The 19,167-nt window shown below is 38.5% G+C and overlaps 1 protein-coding gene across 1 annotated transcript; it reads left to right on the top strand.

The window, feature by feature from the left end:
• The first annotated feature begins 256 nt into the window (after positions 1–256).
• farsb (phenylalanyl-tRNA synthetase subunit beta) lies at positions 257–18,421 on the top strand. Its single transcript, XM_087794971.1, has 18 exons — positions 257–362; positions 983–1,038; positions 1,269–1,423; positions 1,811–1,883; positions 1,964–2,079; positions 2,381–2,531; positions 2,624–2,732; positions 2,816–2,886; positions 2,956–3,017; positions 4,263–4,314; positions 4,406–4,467; positions 4,953–5,160; positions 5,240–5,320; positions 5,386–5,478; positions 6,502–6,619; positions 7,001–7,153; positions 17,198–17,345; positions 17,561–18,421. Exons 1-18 carry the CDS (start codon positions 305–307, stop codon positions 18,309–18,311), a joined length of 2,517 nt encoding a protein of 838 aa, XP_087651097.1. The 5' UTR covers positions 257–304; the 3' UTR covers positions 18,312–18,421.
• Positions 18,422–19,167: the final 746 nt, after the last annotated feature.

Consider the following 19,167-nt stretch of genomic DNA (forward strand, 5'->3'; position numbering starts at 1 on the left):
CTTAATAATAATTTTAACCTATAAAACTTCCAAAGATTTCTGAACAAATAAAACACATTTTCACATAAATGAATATCTTACCGCTAGATATGTGGCTAAAACAAGTAAAATAACGTGGATTTTTTTTAAACGATAATGAGCCCAATTTTTATTTTATTTATTAAATATAAATGTTTTCTTTTGTGTTTTTTTTTTTTATTTTACATTAAAATATATTTGCGAATGAATTTTAGTCAGGCATATCTCGAGGACGCTTCTGCCGGCTTTGGTCCTCTTTCACGGGGCTGAGCAGCTAACAGCTAACATGCCGACCGTCGGTGTTAAAAGGGACCTTCTTTTTCAAGCTTTGGGAAGAACATACAGTGAGTTATATATTTACACTTTACTCCCTCAACATAAGACATGTTTTGAAAAGCGTTGAAGCAAAAATATTTATTCAATGTTTCCCTGAACACGTAGTCAATGAAACCAATGGCAACTTTACGTTTGTCTGTGAAGCGACGTAATAACATTTGTATTTCCTAGTACGTGTACAAAAGTACATAAACAAATAAGCGAAATAATATTGGTCAGATATTTTCAACTTATTAAAACAATAGTTGTCCAATTCCGTTTTTGAGTTTATGTCACAGTATTGCGTCATCTTTCATCAGCTGTCAAAAAAACACTTTACACTTAACAAACGTAACTTAAATACTATTGCCTATATTCAATAATACATTTTTAGGATTGTGTATTTTTGCACATTCACGTAAGGATTTGTATTGTATCTGCTTAGTTTACTATAGTAAAATCATGTTAGCCAAAAGTGTAACCTTATTTTTAACTCATTCGAATGCATAAATATTTATCACATAAGAAAAACAACAACAACATTTGGGATGGTTCAAGGGTCAACGTGATGAATGTAAAATTAAAAAATAAAACGAATAAAATGATCAATTACCGAGAATAATATCGAGATCTGACACTTGTTTTTCAGCTGATGAAGAGTTTGATGAATTGTGCTTTGAATTTGGACTGGAACTTGATGAAATTGTGAGTATTTTTCTTCATTACATTTACATGTGGTTTTTGGAAACTTCTCTCTCTCCACCTCTTCTTGTCTCTCTGCCTCTTTCTTTCTTTATTGCCTGTTTGAAAATCTTGGTCTCAATTACCTAAACTTCATTATAACTGCATTTTTGTTTGTTTGCATCTGTTTATAATATATTACTGAACATCATTTTGGAGCATCATCTTTGTAAACAAGCTCTCGTTTTTTTCAGACCTCGGAGAAGGAATTGATCAGCCGCGAGCAGGGAGACTCGAAGGCTGCTCACGCTTCAGACGTCATCCTGTACAAGCTCGATGTGCCGGCCAACAGATATGACCTGCTGTGTCTGGAAGGGTTGGTCCGTGGACTGCAAGTCTTCAAGAACAAGTGAGTCAGGATGGACAGCTTTTTATTTTCACACTGGAATGATTGACAAGTTTCATTGTCAGTTAAAAAAAAAAAAGAAGAAATATTGTTAAGTGTAATGGAAGTTTTTTTTAAAGTAGAGAGTTGAAGTGTTAAATAAAGTGGTTTAAAAAAAGTTAGTTTATATTATTATATAAAAGGGAGCAGGATCCTCTCACGAGAGAAACTTGTTTAGAGAGAACTGCTTTAGAATCATCTGACTATTGTTTTAAATTACTTTTTTGGCATTAAGCCTGTTATTTAACGTAAAATATTCTAGAATTTTTACATCAAATCAGTCCATTTTCCTCCCGACAATCGGTAAGTCTTTTATTTTAAATTTTCTCATCTTTATAATATGCATTTTAGGATCGACGCGCCACGATACAAGCGTATCAAACCTCTTCATGGAGAGCGTCAGAAGCTGATCATCACTAAGGAGGTAATTTCTTCTCCCGTGTTTATATCAACCGTTGTAATCAAGGTTTAAGTCACTAATAACTTCTTCACTTTTACTAACAGACGGCAGCCGTGCGGCCTCACGCTGTGGCTGCAGTGTTGAGGAACATCACCTTCACGCAGGACCGATATGACAGCTTCATCGAGCTGCAGGACAAGCTCCATCAGAACATCTGCAGGTCAGAGTTCAAGCTTACACCTTACACAACCTTTTTTAGCAATTGAAAAGACAAGTTCAGGTAGAATTCCTTTGTCATAAATGTGTAATTTTATTGTAGCTCGCTGCTTGATGCTGTATTGAAGTTTATATTGACAATATTCATGATGATGCATATTGAAAATAACATTAAACTTGCCTACTGTGATGCTAAATGTTTGCCTTGTTAAAAATCTTTTTTCTCAACTGTTATTCTTGATGATTATGACGTTATCCCATCTCTAGTTTAGCAAATTATCATATTTAATATATTTCAATTGTAGGAAGAGAAGCCTGGTTGCAATCGGGACCCACGACCTGGACACCATCTCGGGTCCTTTCACGTACACAGCCAAAGCTCCAGGAGACATCTGTTTCAAACCTCTTAATCAAACCAAAGAGTACACCGCCACCCAGCTCATGAGCCTCTACAAGGTGAACATCTAAGCATAGTATAACGGAAATTTTATTCTGTGAAATGTGTTGAATAGTTGCTTGTATTAATCGTCACTTTCTGTTGTTCACAGACCGACACCCACCTGAGGCATTACCTCCACATCATTGAAGACAAACCTGTCTACCCCGTCATCTATGACAGCAACGGCGTGGTCTTGTCCATGCCTCCGATTATCAATGGTGGGTGTGTTGTTTGGTTACATGAAAAGATCGTCTGATAAGTTGTAAATGTCCACATTTACCATAATGTCTTGTTTTGCTAGGCGACCACTCAAAGATCAGTCTGAAGACAAAGAACGTCTTCATTGAGTGCACAGCTACAGACTTGACCAAGGTACCACTTTGTGCTAAACTTTCAGATTTGTGCATCTTCAAATCTCCTTTCTAACATGTATTTTCTTAGGCTAAGATCGTGCTGGACATGATGGTGACCATGTTCAGTTGTTACTGTTCACAGCCTTTTACGTAAGTGACGGACATTATCGGTTGTTATTGTGTTAAATCTTCTTTTTTTATATGTATATTATAGATTGTTACTGTTATATAGGGTTGTGTTTTATCTTTTATTTACTCTGGATCACATTTTTGCTTTTTGTAGATGAATATTTTCGTATATTATCAAACGGTAGCAAATAATAAGTGGATGTTATTGTCCAAAATCTATGACTTTTATTTGCAAATGTATATAAAACACATTTTTGCACAAGAAATTAGTTTTTTTCCAGATTGGAGCGAAGGATAAAATGATGATATCTAGTCTTTATGTTCATTATACAGCCTTTTAAAATGCACGATAATCTATTAAATTTTGTTAAGACGGGCATTAAAACGGGACAAAGAAATGAGGCAGTGTTTAAAGTGACAAGCGAAATGTCACCTGACTTGAAAAGTGAAACCCGTAATTTGATTTAAGAGATAATGTGAGGACTATAGTCATGCAGCAATTGTAGAGCTGTTTTCCCAGAATCCAATTGGGGAAAAATACGTCCTCAATCCTGTAGAACTATCTCTGCTCTAGGCAGTGTCCATATATTAACACTATTATGGTCAATGAGAAGAATTGCATTTCAAGAAGAAAATGCAGTGTCAATGCTGAATCTGTAAACTGAAATGCTTAAAAGTATTAGTATTTAAAGTAAAAATGAGTGGAAATGGTTGAAATGATGGCATTAAGAATAAAGACTTTTGTGAAAATGTTGAAAATAAAGTGAAAAAGGTTTAGAAGAAAAGAAAGAAGAGGAAAAAGAAGAATTAGTAGAAGTAAAATAAGCAGTAGAAGTAGTATATTTAATAGAATTATAAGTACTACAATACACGTATAGGTAGTAGTAGAAGTCGTGGTAGTAGTAGTATATTAGAATAGTGTTAGTAGCAGAATTGGTAATAGAGGTAGTAGTAGTCGAAGTAGTAGAACAATGACTGTAGAAGTCGTCGTATAATAATAGGAGTAGTATTTCTGCAAAGTATTTATCTATCTAGTAGAATGAGTAGTATGAATTAAAAAGAATGTATACTGATGTCAACCAATCTAACCTTGGACAAGTATAAAGCAATAATAAGATGATAAATCGACAAGGCACTGACCGTTTGGTGTCTTGCAACAACCTCTCTGTAGTATTTGATTTATCCTTGATTGAAATGACTTTGCTTTAAATAAACAATCTCTTTAAGATTAACGTCATTTTGTTGTTACTCCTGTACCTCCTGCAGTGTCGAGGAAGCTGAGGTGGTGTGTCCGAATGGAGAGATCTGCATTTATCCGGTATTTTAATATTTATTTATTTTATTAACTTTTTAGATGTAATGGCCTTTTATTAGATATTTATTAATAATCACCTTGTTTTGATGTCCAGGAGCTGCCATACAGGACAGAGATGCTGTCTGGTGATTTTGTCAATCGCAAAGTTGGTATCAAGTAAGTAAAATGGTCAAATTAATCAAGTTCTATTGTGAAGAATAGTTGATTATAATGGCTGTTGATCGTCATGTTTTTAGATTTGTTAAATATTAAAACCATCATACGCATCAAGATAAAGATTTTAAACCTTAAAAGGTTTGACAGGCCAATATTATGCTGACTTCCACTTTGTCTGGTTGTAGTTTTGACATTAGTGTTATTTTGTGTCCCAGAATATAATATAATTATCATTTAATAAACAAAATAAAATCATGACTAAATAGTGACAAATTTGTGAAAGCGGCCTGCAGTGCCGTTTGGTCTGTTATCTTCAAAGATAATTGGTTAATATTTGTAGATATTAAAGACTGGACCTAAAATGCCCTTGATCGTGTTTTATGGATTAAATAAATCCCTCAAAGAACTTAAAATTCCCCAAAAAGATGCAAACCCTAGAAAGCGCATTTTATTTTAATCATTAAAAACAAATATGTATTCAACAGTGAATCGACCGATAAAATCGCACAGCTTCTGACCCGCATGTGCCTGCGCTCGTCGGCGACGGGCGTGGGTGACGAGATTGAGGTGGAGATCCCGCCCACTCGCTCCGATGTCATCCACGCCTGCGACATCATGGAGGATGCGGCCATGGCGTACGGTTTCAACAACATCCCCCGCACCACGCCACGGACGTACACCGTCGCCAACCAGGTATTATTATAGCTCGATGGCTCGCTGTGTTACCGTCGATGCACTGGATAACCGTGATGTTGTTCATCTCCGCCCACAGTTCCCTATAAACAAGTTAACAGAGCTGTTGAGACAAGACATGGCTGCTGCTGGATTCACGGAGGCTCTTAACTTTGCTCTGGTGAGACTCATTTAGCACTATAACTTCTCCTGTTAGCAGAAGGTCTAATGTGTGTGCTCTAACAGTGCTCTCAAGAAGATATCGCTGACAAACTGGGCAAGAAGATCTCGGAAACCGGAGCCATCCACATCTCCAACCCCAAAACTGCAGAGTTCCAGGTAACAAGCGAGCACATAAGTTATATTTCAACATTAAAGCACATGTTGTAGGTGTATAATTCAGATCTATTCATGGTCAGACCTTCCATCAGTGATCTGATCCAGACTTGCACCCCAGCTCGGGCTCTGAGGTCTGCGGATCAGAATCTACTGATGGTTCTTGAACACAGTTCAGGACCAGAGGAGAGAAATCCTTCCAGACTGTTGCTCCTAAGCTTTGGAACCATCTCTGTGTTTGATGATCTACTGACTCCTTCAAGAAACGTCTTAAGATATTTTATTTGTGCTTTTCCCTGATTTTCTGACATTGCTGTTTTTGTCTAATGCGTCTTGATCTTTTAAAGTATGTATTTTAACTTTGGATTGTTTTTGATTGTTAAAGCGCTTTACAAATGACTATTACTAACTAACTTACTTACTAAGCGATAAACACAATTATTAGAGAAATAGTCACTCAATCTATGAGTTTGTTCTGATGCTTATAATTTATTGTTTGGTCCAATAACCCCCTTAAAAAATTTAACTGATGAATGAATAATACATTTTATTGTTGATATATATAATTGTGTGACTATTTGTCATGCATTCAATACGTTAAATAGTAAGAAATAAATAAATTAAAAAAAATTAGAAAAAAACCTAACATAGTTTGAAACTAATGGGAACGATTTAAATTAATACTTAATACAGACTATATACATATCAGAACCTCTAGGAATATCAAAATATAAAAACAAACGTATACATTTAAATTAATGCTGCACTTACAAACACAAATTAAAATGTACTTTTCTTCATTTGTCTTTTCTAACTCTATAACTTTCTGGCCTGATTCCATTTCAAATGAACAAAGATTATGGTTTAAAATTCAAATTTTACATTAAATATGATGGTGGGATTTCATTCAGTCATTCATTTGGGCTCATTTGGAAAGAAATGTGTGTATATAGTGTACAAATAAATAAAACTTCTTCAATCGTATCAATTTTAAGATCTTTCTGTTTTCCGCTGTTTCTCCACTAGGTGGCGCGCACCACTCTGCTGCCAGGCCTGCTGAAGACCATCGCAGCCAACAGGAAGATGCCTCTTCCCCTCAAGCTGTTCGAGATCTCTGACGTGGTGCTGAAGGATGACAGTAAAGGTGGGAAGTATAGGAGTTGAAGAGTGAAGAGAATCCTGTTCATGTGTTGCATAACAATCTGGAAGAATCACTCCTGGTGTACTGTAGAGAAAAGTGAAATCACAGTATGTAGACAAAGGGAAGATAAAGTATGATGGTTTCAAGATAATAATCTTTTTATTTTGTCGCTAAATTTCTTGGTCATTCGTGTTTTGTTTGAGCAAATGTTGCAACTTTCATTTTGATTTTCATCCACTGATTTAATTCCAACTCGTAGACGGATAAGAAGGACGACGAATAAAAAACAGTTTTTTTTTAACTATATCTTATCTCTACTTATTATACTCTTGTGTGGTTGGAGTGTCGTTGCTTTCTAACCCCCCCCTCCTCTCGCGCCGCCAGATGTGGGAGCGAGGAACAGTCGGCGCTTCTGTGCCGTCTACTACAACAAGAACCCGGGCTTCGAGGTGATCCACGGCCTGCTGGACCGCACCATGCAGCTGCTGGAGATGAAACCCGGGCGAGGCGAGGGATACCACATCCAGGTCACGGACGGTAAGATCAATGAATGCTCATGTGAAAAATCCATTTAGTTCAACATAAAAAAAGGAAATATTCTACAGATTAAATCTGATCTGAGCTAAAGCTGCTTCATGGTTCCACACACAAATCCAGGTCGTTGTGTTGTTACCGTTATTTCTGTCACCTATACATGATGGATTTAAATTAGTTTAAATACCTTAATGTTGATGAGTATTGTTTAAGCAACCTGTATTTCATTTGTTTTTTTACAGTTTATAATACAATTATTTAGTTGGTTGCTTATTTCCCTCGCATCCGTTTATTTTTTTTAATTCAATTACCGACGATAATTAATGACATTTTACCAAGAAGTTGAAAGAGAACAGGACTAAGAGTTCATCTTATTATCACTTTTTCTTTCCTGTTGCTGTTCAAAAAAACAAACAATCAAGTTGCTTATATAATGGAGCACTGTGAGTAAAAATAAATTATGAGCCAACGATCCTCGGAATAGCTGAAGAGGATTTTGAGACCAAGAACCTTTTCCCACTCAATGTGTGCCAGCAATTGTCTGAACCCTGCAGTTTTGAGTTTTTCTTCTTTCATTTTTTTAATTGAGACAAAGCAATTAAAGTGGTTTAATGTCACCTTATACTTTAACCAAATATCAACATGTAGTGGGACATATTTTATTGCATGACCGATATTATAAATGTAAATGTTAAAGTCCACAGATCTGAGCAGCATGGTGGTGCGGTCGTTGTTATTCCCCTTATTATTCAAATCTGAAGACCACAGAGTATCAAGAATGTCGTTGTTGGGAGAATCCAGAATGAGCAGCAAAGTATAATTTGAAAACTAAAATCGGTTTTAAATGAATAAGAAAATTGTCTTGCAAATTGTTTAGAAACTATTTTAGTGGAAAAGTCAATCATTTGATGTAATGGCTAACTTTTAGGTATGTTCTGATCCTGGTGTGAGTAGATAGTTGAATCTATTTATCTTGATCTGCACTAAATATATACAGTTTTAATTATGCTTAAGGCTAGGGCTGAATGATTATTTAAAATAATTTAATTGACATTATTTTCCGAAATATTGTGATTGCAATAACTTTTTCCATGTCCTCTTTTTTATGCATTTTTTAAATGTAATGGAATAAATGATTCACTTTACATTACAATTTATTTCTCTTTAATTCTCAAGATAAAGTTCTTAAGTAATTTTTATGATATTTTATGATACAACTTAAGCACACCTTAAAAATAAAGGGAATAAACCTTCTCCCTTGATTTAGTTACTCTAATTATTTAGTAAAGAAACCTAACATATTCACTGCAAATACTAACTATTTTTAAAAGTGTGATGTAAACATTTATATTCATGAGTCAATAATAAATCATACAAACTTCAGAGTAAAGGAAAGTGAAAACACTAGTCAGTCATTCTTCTTATTACTGCATGTTTTTGCACAGTTTCTCGTGTGTTTAAGTGCATTTCCTGTCATACACAATAATATATGATTATTTACACAATTTGAATTGTGTGATTGCATAATGTAACTTTGATGAGCACACACAAACACACACACACGCACACAGGCGAAGACTAGTGCAGCGCGCACAGACGGATATGTCATGAGATACACTTCTGGATTCAAATCTACAAACCGATGTCAGGATGAAAAAGTTGTTGAAAGCACCATCGTTTGTTTCTTCTGCTGCTCTTTAGCTTCTCTAGCCGTCACTGATCAACGGGTTGAAGCGTCTCTCTCCGCTTTCTGCGCTCATTTTTACGGCTCGAAAATTAAATGAACATTCAATAAAATCGCAACCTCTGCGATAGAATAATCGCATTTTTGAATATCACGACTATATCGCGATTAATCGTTGAGCTCTAAAATCTATACAGTTTGAATTATGCTTAAGGCAACTATTTAGAAGAATCTACTTCAAGGTCATTTTTCTGTCTCCTTTGATTCAAGATGGCTTTTTGACAGACCATCATTTTCCCCAAATCACCCTTAAACACTTGTGAAGGTCTTCATAACTCATGTTCTAACATTTATTGAAAAAAATGCTTTTGAAGTGTCCTCTGATGTTTTCAGTCCACTCGCTGAAGGTCACTGTGTGAAGAGGCTCTTTTTCTAGTCTAAACGTCGAAACCTCTCGTCATGAATGAGAAACAATGAAGGGGCAAAGGTCAATGTAATTGATTAAACTTAAATGAAACTTGAGTATAGTTTTATGAATACAAGAATATGATTTATTTTGTTGATTTTTGAGCTGTAAAAGATGTATGAAAGGAGCACTTAAATGTAGAATTTACCTCTTTTTTTTGTTTAATAAACTTTGTTCATCTATTCAAACACAAGATTACACAATATAACAAAACAGTTTTTTTTTAATTGTAATTATATTCAAGTTTATTATATAGTTTACATCTTTTTGACGTATTTACCTTCCTTCCCTGCAAGTGTAAAAACTAGTATCAGTGACAAATGTATCTTCTAAAATAACTGGTTCATTTAAAAAATAATATTCCTTCCATTCTTTTTAGTCTAAAATGAATCTTAATTGTATTGCATGTATACATTAAGTGAGTTAAAAAATGTAATGTTTAAAAATGTTATTGTCAATGAAAACAACGCTATAATTAATGTATATAATGAAGTAAACATAGGTGTTTGTCTGTGGATGAACCTACACTGACTTGTTGGATACATTATCTTTAAAGAAACTCATAAACAAAGTGATTTTTATAATCCAAGTTGTCATTCCTAATTATCTTTAAAATGAATATGCCTGAGTTATTTTTTTTCTCCACGATATCGGTTCAGCTCCGTGTTTGGTCGCGTCAGCACCTCCATCGATGGCACATAATCAACAGCAAGAGTTTAATGTTCTCGGTCTGTTCACCTTAATTCATGTTGACGTGGGAACGGGAAGCCATGAACTCCCGGTGAAGGCGTGGTCGCACGGAAATGTGACGCCTGTCACGTCTGGTTTACTCTTCGGCTCGACCGTGTTCGGCTTCGGGAGGAGAATGTTTTGATCCTATGAGGTCATTAATGCAAACGGTTCTGCTGGTGAATGTGAAACAGAACTTTGGTCTTTTGTGTTTATTCTATAATCAATAAGAACATTTCCGAACGCCTGCTGAGCTATATGATATTGTGTAGTATTCTCAACTTCTCCTTTGACTATTTGTGCAATAACTGAGTCAAGAGATGAAAAAAAGTGATTATTTTTTATTTTTGAATAATAATTCTTTTTTTAATGAATGAGAAAAGGTCTCAAATTTGGTTGGATTTTTAAATGTGAACTAATTTTTGTGTCAGATCAAAAGATTGACAAATAAAAATAAAGGCAGGTCGTGGATACACGTGTTGTTTTGAGTCTCAAATGCAGCAAAAGGTAGAACTGCATCGTTGCTGCAACCTTTAGTTTCCACCAGCAGGGGGGGATAATCGTGTGTATTCTTAAAATCATTAAAAAAAATGAACCTCAAACTTCAAGTCTTTAAATGTCCTGCAAGTTAAACCATCAATAAAACAAATAAACTATTGACCAGAACAATGAATATCTACTCCAGAGTGTGAATGACCATCGTTTTCACCTCGACAACTCAAACAGAAGAACAGAAACGCCCCAAAACAACAGATTGAAAAAAGGCAACTTGCAAATGGTAACAGTAAAATATAACATTTAATAAATATGTTATAAATTAATTGTAGTTGACGTGATCATTTTACTGTTCCAAGAATCTTTTTGTCTACATTAATCTGTTGATTTAAATTGATTTATATTCTTTCTGGTTCTTCTCACGTATGCTTACTAAGGATTAAAAAATAAAACTCTGAGTTCCATTCATTCTTTGCTGACAAGTCCGAGTTGGTTTTGAAAAGGGGTCAAAGAATCCTCTCTGGAAGTTAAGTTGTAAAGTTAAATTAGATGCCAGCAGAGAGTGATATTGACTGTTTGTCCTGAAAACCGACTGGTGGATCAGATTGAATTTAAAAAAAAGAAAACCTCTTTTTAAATTGTATTTTTTAAGCATTTAAAAATAATCGGCACAGATTAGTAATCTGGAGGTGACCCCAGTCCCCGGTGTCCAGATGAGCATTGCTTTATAATCGGACCCGGATAATGAAAGATTTAGATTCCCTCGCTGCACTTTCTCTCCCTCCATACTCCCTCCTTTTTATACCCAGACTTCCTCTTGTCTCCATGCGCCAAGGTCACGCTGCAGAAAATCTACTCTGCAATCCGTTCGGACTGCAAATCAATGTGCTCAAGTATCAGCCAAGAGAGGGGAGGGAGGAAGTCAGTGGAGCGAATGGATTTAGACTCGGGGAGGAAAGAGAAGGGTGAGACCAGAATGACAGTGTGTGGCGCTGGGATTACAGTACGAGAGAACAGGAATCGTTGGTCGACCTGAACACACACCTCTCTTACCTTCTCCACTCATCACACACATTAGTCTAATCCACCTCCACATATGTCACCATGTCCTCTAACCCCATTACGAGGCCGTGACCCCTTTGCCTGAGAGCTCACCGGACACACACCGCTGGACGCGTCCATCACCGCGAGCGGCCTAAGAGGGGCCGGAAGGTCATCCAGGGTTTTGGCGGAATAAGGAGTCTGCGGTAGGAAAAGTCATTTAAGAAACAGATGCACACGTTCCACTTAACAAGTGTGTCCAATCCAGGCCGGCGTGTCCACTCACTCGCGGGTTTTTCCGATAATTGACCTCCGAGTGTTGAGCCTTTATAGATTTATTTTCTAAGTGGGGTTAAGTGACGTCGGCTCATCCAAAGTTACCTATTCAACAACATAGGTGTAGTAGCGTCAACCGCAAAAAGAAAGACTTTCGTTATGAGATTCCAGAGCAATTCCTGTCAATCATTTGAACACAATTTTAATTGGATTTGAAGACGCTGCGACTCGGAGCAATATTTAATCATGGGGACGTCGGCCAGACCCGACACCGCGGCAGACGGGATGGAAAAGTTGCGGAAGGTTAATTGCTTATGAGGAAGCGCAGGAACAGAGGTGGGAGGTGAAAGACTCTCTCTCATTTCCTGTCAACGCCAGTCGTGTTAGTGCTTTGAATATATCGGACGACCAGGCGTGACGGGAGATCTGAAGTTCCACGGAACGGTTTAAAAACGTGAATATTTCTAGATGGTTTTTCAAAGCCTAATATTTGACCAACATGAGTGATGGAGTTATCGCGTTTTACAAAGCACTTGTAACTTTTTGTGAAAGGAATAGTGACAAATACCTCTTGTTTAAAGTGAAAACTTCCACTCATATTTGAGTTGTATACGTCAGTGGTCCCCCAACCCCTGGTCCGGTTGTATTTATTATCACTACCTTAACGGTGTTTCATTTAGAAAAAGGGGAACATCTTTTATCTGAAATAACATTAGCGTGTGACTCTTGACTAGTGAAAATGAGTAAAACACAAACTCTAGAAACAATACTTCCTCATTCCATATAAGTAATGCATTGTAGTAAACATTGGCACAAAGTCTCTAACATCATCAACTCGCACATACAGAACATTATCGTCGTCATACAATCAAACAAACATAGATGCAAATACACATTTTGTTGTCCAGAGCTTTTGCTGATTCAGCATTATCGTGAGATGTTTTTTTTTCCATGCATCTAATTGTAGTTTTTTTGCAGGTCATGCTATTGTGTTTTTACTGTTATCTATCTGAGCATCGGCTCGTGAATATAATCCCGACATTGAACCGGCAAAAAAAGTTGGGAACCACTGGTATACATGTTCATCTGCGATATGTTTTGTCTAGAGGTTTGAGTGTCCAAGACATTAAGATCAGGTGGACACGCGCGTAAATATTTTCAGAATTTTACAGTATATCTGGAAAGTATGTAGTGCACTTCACTTTTCCACATTACCACCTTATTGCAAGATTTAACTAATCTATTTCTATCAAAATTCTACACACGACACCCCCATAATGACAATTTATTATTTATTTTTTTGCAAATGTATTAAATCTTAACCTTTTAAAAAAACTAATAGGAATACTTTGTTGATGCCTTTTTACCAGCAATTACGGTTTCAAGTCATTTTAATAAGATGCCAGGTGCGTCCCAGTTTCGTCCGTTCCTCTCTGCCGTACGTCTCGGGCTCCCTTCCGGTCGAATGGGAAGCGTCGATGCTCAGATCTCTCCAGAGATGTCCACATGGATTCAGGGTGGGGCTCTGACCGGGCCACTCGAGGACAGTGAGACGCTCCGTCGATATCTTGGCTGTGAGCTTAGAGTCGTTGTCCTGTTGAAAGATGAACCGTCGCCCCACTATGAGGTCAGGAAAGGCTCCTCGATCCGAGACGTCTCTGTACGTTCATCTTTAGTCGAACAGTTCCTGCATGAAACGTATCCATTACATGACTCCGCCAGCACCGTGCTTCGCTGTAGGGATGGTATTGGCCTGGTGATGAGCAGTGGTTTCCTCCATTTATGACGCTTGATACTCACAAAAGAAGTACAATTCTTGTCTCATCAGACCAGAGAATTTTGTTTCTTATAGTGTGAGAGTCCTTTTCGTCAAACCATTTACTGTCCGGCCGCTCTACTATATAGGCCCGATTGGTGGATGCTGCAGAGATGGTTGTCCTTCTAGATGGTTCCCTCTCAAGAGAAAAGATGGAGCTCTACGAAGAGGTCCTGGTGGTTACAAACTTCTTATACGTCCAGATGATGGAGAATATTGTGCTCTTTGTCGACTGACTCCTTCAAGAAACATCTTAAGACATTTTTATTCGTGCAGGCTTTTCCTTGATTTTCTGGAACTCTTGTGTTTGTCTTGGTGTTATCTTGACCTTTTAAAGTATATACTTTATTGAATATTATTTTGATTGTTTAAGCGCTTTGTGACCCTGGTCTGGAAAAGCGCTCTACAAATACAAATGACTTACTTACTTACTTTGGAACCTTACAATCAGCAGAGCCTTGTGCCTCGAGACAATCCTGACTCTGAGGTCTACAGAAAATTCCTTAGTCTTCCTGCTTTATTTTTGCACTGTCAACTCTGGGACCTTGTAAAGACCGGTGTGTGTGTGTGTGTGTGTGTCTTTCCAAATTGTGAATATTGAGCTTTAAGACAAAGGCTGTGAAAACTTACGTACACGTGATTGTATCAGGTTTTTTTATTTTTAAATACATTTGCAACAATTTTAGAAACTAACTTCTTTTTTTTTTAACATAGTCATTATGGGGTTTTGTGTGCAAAGGATGCTCTGATGCTGGTACAGCGAGCCGTCCTCTGGGTGTCGGAAGAGAATGTGTGACAGATGGGAACAGTAATTTAATTCGCCGCTCGTTACACGCTCGGCAGACGAGCAACTTCGACAACAAGCCACTCGGCCAAAGTCTGACGATGTGTTTGCGATGCAGAGGATCCACCGATGAGCGGCAAGACCTGTTGGCACGTGGTGGAGAAGAGATGAATATCAAGTCAAGTTCTTTTATTGTCAAATATGCATGTATTAAGACGTACAGCATGAATGAAATAGTTTTCCTCTCTGACCCATGATGCAAAACATGAATACTTAACAACAGACATTAAACACTTAAAACAATTAAAGACTTAAACGGACATTCAAGAAAATAAATAATCCACAAACTTAAATAATTAACTAATAAACAGAATATAAACAAAGAAAAAAGTTAATGCACAGATAAAAGTTAAAGCAGAGGTGAGATTGATGGTCGGACATTGAGGGATATCAGTTATGTGCAGATGTTACACAACTTTGTGCTCATCTTTAATTATATTTTATGACTCAAAAATGATGTTAGTCTTTGACTCCGAGAACCTTATTGATTCACAAACTCAAAATGCAATGTTTAAGGATGGTTTGTACAACAACAATTCCATTGACAAAAACGTTTGTAGGTAACAATATCTACATGAACATTCATCTAATATGATTGATCATCTGTCGGGCCACGGAGAAGGACTTTGCTGAATGAATGAAGCTTTTTGTTTGTTCTATTTCAAGGTTTTATTGTAAATTAGGAACATGATCCAGGTAACAAATGGACATAGTTAAGTAACAATTCTCTTTAAATCTTACACGAATCACATCTATTTGTTGACCGTGAAAGTCTATTCATGAGCGGGTTTTTCCACATTTTTCAATTCCAACCTGTCGGCCGAACAGAACGTTCTCTCTCGGTGCGCTGTGACGTGCTCGGGCTCCACTGATTGGAAAGTTAAGATGTACCAGCATCTATTTATATAGTTGCCATGACATCCTGCTCATGACACAAGTCGGTGACGTCCGCTCCAGACGTAAGCAAAAGCCAGTTTGATGAACTCGACTGGCACAAAGGAAATGAGAGAAGATAACAGATCTTCAGTTTCTCCGTCTTCACACGTGAGCTCGGAACTCTCTGCCCTGCGTTTGCTCAATTACATCCATGCAGCGATCGAACATCCCAGAGTTTGGATATGGAACTTGTCGGCGTGGGAAGAAGCGATGCACTATGGGAGATTTTTGCCTCTTTTGTGTGCCATTGTTGTCATGGCAACCTCTTGTATCTCGTTAAATCTGTCAAGTCTGTCGACGCCTCTCGCATGAACACGAGGGTTTTCACCGTCCGCGTGTGGAAGCTCGCTTCATCAGGCGGCTGTCTGACAGACCTCAGACCAGTCCGTGTCGGCAGGAAACTGTCAGAAGGTTTTCAGACTAGAACTGGTGGAAAGTAAAACTTGCCGAAGAGTGACGGAGTCAGAAATTCTATGTGATACTTCCATCCGTGACTCCCAACGCATCGTTGAAGCTTTCTTTTGTTGAGTTGAATTCTAGAGGCGATGTTATGATGTTTGTCCGACATTTTTAATTCAATAATTAAAAGAAAGATAACGGTGCTTACTAGTGATGGGTTGGTAGCGGTTTAATGTAACGGCTGATGCGGTTTTTCATTTTTTAAAAAGCTGTTATATGTTACTGTAGTCATAAACCCTTTATTCAATAAAACACCATCATCTTTAAAATGACAGCGCCACCTACTGAGCTTTGAAAAATAACACAGTATCATGAAGCCTCAAAAATCCATCTCAATTGCTTACATTGTTACCTCAAGAAGTTTGTCTGTTCACCAAATAATTGGAAAAACAAAATTAAGGAAATGTTGATGAAGTAAGAAAGCCATCTGGCTCCAGAAATATTTTGAAGAATTTCACTGTAGATTGTATCAGATAAAAAGTCAAATATAGTTTGTGTTTTCCTTATTTTCCTTGATAATCAATAAAACAAAGTTATTTATACACACAATTTAAGTGAATTAACGGTTATTTTTATGACCTTTTACTCGTCGGCCCGTTTGCTTCTCTATCCATTGAGTAGTTAATTTACAAAAAAAAACATCTATTGTCAAAATTACAAGTTCACTTGATCTGTAACTGTCGAGTGTTTACACTGACGGACAAATACTGTATGTGAATCTCATGTCATTTTATGTGGTTGGTTGAAAGTGGATGTTTCATAAATTCATGTTGATATAATGTGACGTATAAAGAAGCCAAGTATTGAAGATGAGGTACAGCTTACCAATTGCAACATTTACTTTAAATAAAAGTAAATCTGAAGTAATTTTGTGGAGACAAAGACGGAGATAATTAAGGTTGTCAAAGTACGAAAAAATTATATCGCTATGAGACTCTATTCTACGTCTGTGATTGGTTGGCTGGGCGGGGAGCCGTCACTGTAACTGAGCGGGTTGTTGAGATGAGATGAAATGAACAACAAATAAATTGATAACTACTTTGATGATTTTGTTTAATGCTGGAGTTTTTCACAACATAACCCCGGCGATAAATGAAAGGAACCACCGTAGACATTTTGTCAAAAGTTCTTGGCCCCTTTTATGATGTAATTTGAAACTCCTGCTCCGCAATCTAGTTCAGTGTGTTGCTCATGGAGATACTGCGGCGAGATTTTGTCTGCGTGATGCAAACGCGCCTCAGGGAATCTTCGCTCCTCCTCTCTTCCCGCCGCAATCACGGCCTCTCTGCTTCCACTTCCAGATTCCGCCTTCTTCCCGGGCCGCTGTGCCGAGATCCTGGTCCAGGGGAAGAGCGTGGGCCGCCTGGGAGTCCTGCACCCCGACGTCATCAACCGCTTCGAGCTGACCCTGCCGTGCTCGGCCCTGGAGATGGACATCGAGCCTTTCCTGTGATTTGCTTCTTTTCATCTCAACCATAAAAAGGCTTGCATGAGAGAATCTTGTGTCTTGTGTTGACCCGTTTTTTTTGTTCTGTGAATGAAAGATGAAGAACTAACGGCGTGAGATTCCAGTCTGCGTGTGGGCGTGTGCCTATTGGAGTGAGTCCACGCTAGTTAGAGTGTATGACTCACTTCCTGTTCCTCTGTTGCCTTGGTTCTTTCAGTGGGCACACGGCAGAGACCCTGCTCACGCATGACGTCCCCCTGCGGGAGGCGACGAAGAAGAACTTCCGACCAGCACAAGAAGCTTCCCGTCCGGTCTCCACCAACACGGTGTTTGGAGACATGAGCGCCGACGCAGGTCTGAGCGCGCTGGACCACTTCCTGGCCGATAAGAGCTACGTGGAGGGATTCGTGGCCTCCCAGGCGGACATGGAGTTGCTGGACTCCATCCCTTCGATTCCGTCCAACAACTTCTGTCACGTCCTGCGCTGGTACAACCACGTGAAGTCTTTCCAGAGGGACAGGGCGAAGCTCCCCGGCGCCCAGAAGAAGTACCTGCTCCCGGCCGTTTCCACCGACGAAGACGACGACCTCGACCTGTTCGGCTCGGACGACGACGAGGAAGAGTCGGCGGAAGCGGAGAAGCTGAAGGAGCAGCGTCTGGCCGAGTACGCCGCCAGAAAGTCCAAGAAGCCGGCCATCGTCGCCAAGTCCTCCATCCTGCTGGACGTCAAACCGTGGGACGACGAGACCGACATGGCCCAGATGGAGGAGAGGGTGCGCGGCGTGAGCATGGACGGGCTCCTGTGGGGTCAGTCCAAGCTCGTGCCCGTGGGCTACGGGATCAAGAAGCTGCAGATCGGATGCGTGGTGGAGGACGACAAGGTGGGAACCGACCAGCTGGAGGAGGCCATCGTCGCCTTCGAGGACCTCGTCCAGTCTGTCGACGTCGCCGCCTTTAATAAGATCTGAAACTCTTCGACCCTTCTGGTCGATATCCGTGAATCCATCATGTCCCGAAAACTCAGGTCACAGTTTTCAAGCGAAAAAGTTAAAACATCAAATAAAGTGATTCTCTTTAAGTCATGTGGGTCAGATTTTTGTAGAGCCACAGTCTTTCCTTAAAATAGGTTTTTTTTTTTATTGTTATTGTTTGCGTAAAGTGATGCAAGTTTAAATTATTTGCGACAAGTCTATGTCGAAGTCCTACTGTATGGATCGACCCACTGTGTTTTGGGTCAGTGAATGACACGGTTCTGTGTCTGGCCGAGTGACGTCATGGCCTGAAACTGTAGGTTTTTTTTATTGATTCCTGATCGCTTTCGCTGTTTTAATGTAGTGTTGATCACAGTGAAGTGTTTCTTTTCTTCATGCTTAACGTTGAATTTATCTCAAGCCTCATGTCCAGTAAACGTTTAGCGCCTTCGACATCCGACGCTGCAACCAGGTGCCAGAGGAAGACGAAGGTTTACGTTTCAGTTCGTAAAAGAAAGTGGAATCAGCAGCTCTAAAGATATTTCACGAGGTGAGTATTCATGACTCATTTTCTGTTACAATGATGCAGGTTTTTAAGACTGTTTAAACCGTGTGATGTGGAAAATGTTTATGACGGATCAGGAAAGGTTTATGAGTGAAAGTAGGGATTATGAGGTCAACATGCATTTGAATAGTATAAAATAAAATGGTTGCCGTTTCGTTTATTGCTGGGTTTTCAGATCGTAACTCCTGCAATAAACGAGTACAAACGTATCTTCCGTACCTTCGGAAATGTTCCTTAAAGCCGCAGAACAAAACTTTTTGATGAACTGCTTTACTGCAGTGGGTAGGA

This window comes from Callionymus lyra, chromosome 7 (assembly GCF_982586985.1).
Source record: "Callionymus lyra chromosome 7, fCalLyr1.hap1.1, whole genome shotgun sequence".
Taxonomy (NCBI): Eukaryota; Metazoa; Chordata; class Actinopteri; order Syngnathiformes; family Callionymidae; genus Callionymus; species Callionymus lyra.

Coding starts and splice junctions, on each gene's coding strand:
- farsb (XM_087794971.1), top strand. CDS start 305: ATGCCGACCGTCGGTGTTAAAAGGGACCTTCTTTTTCAAGCTTTGGGA. Junction 1,424..1,810: donor CTGCAAGTCTTCAAGAACAA/GTGAGTCAGGAT, acceptor TATGCATTTTAG/GATCGACGCGCCACGATACA. Junction 5,479..6,501: donor CCAAAACTGCAGAGTTCCAG/GTAACAAGCGAG, acceptor TTTCTCCACTAG/GTGGCGCGCACCACTCTGCT.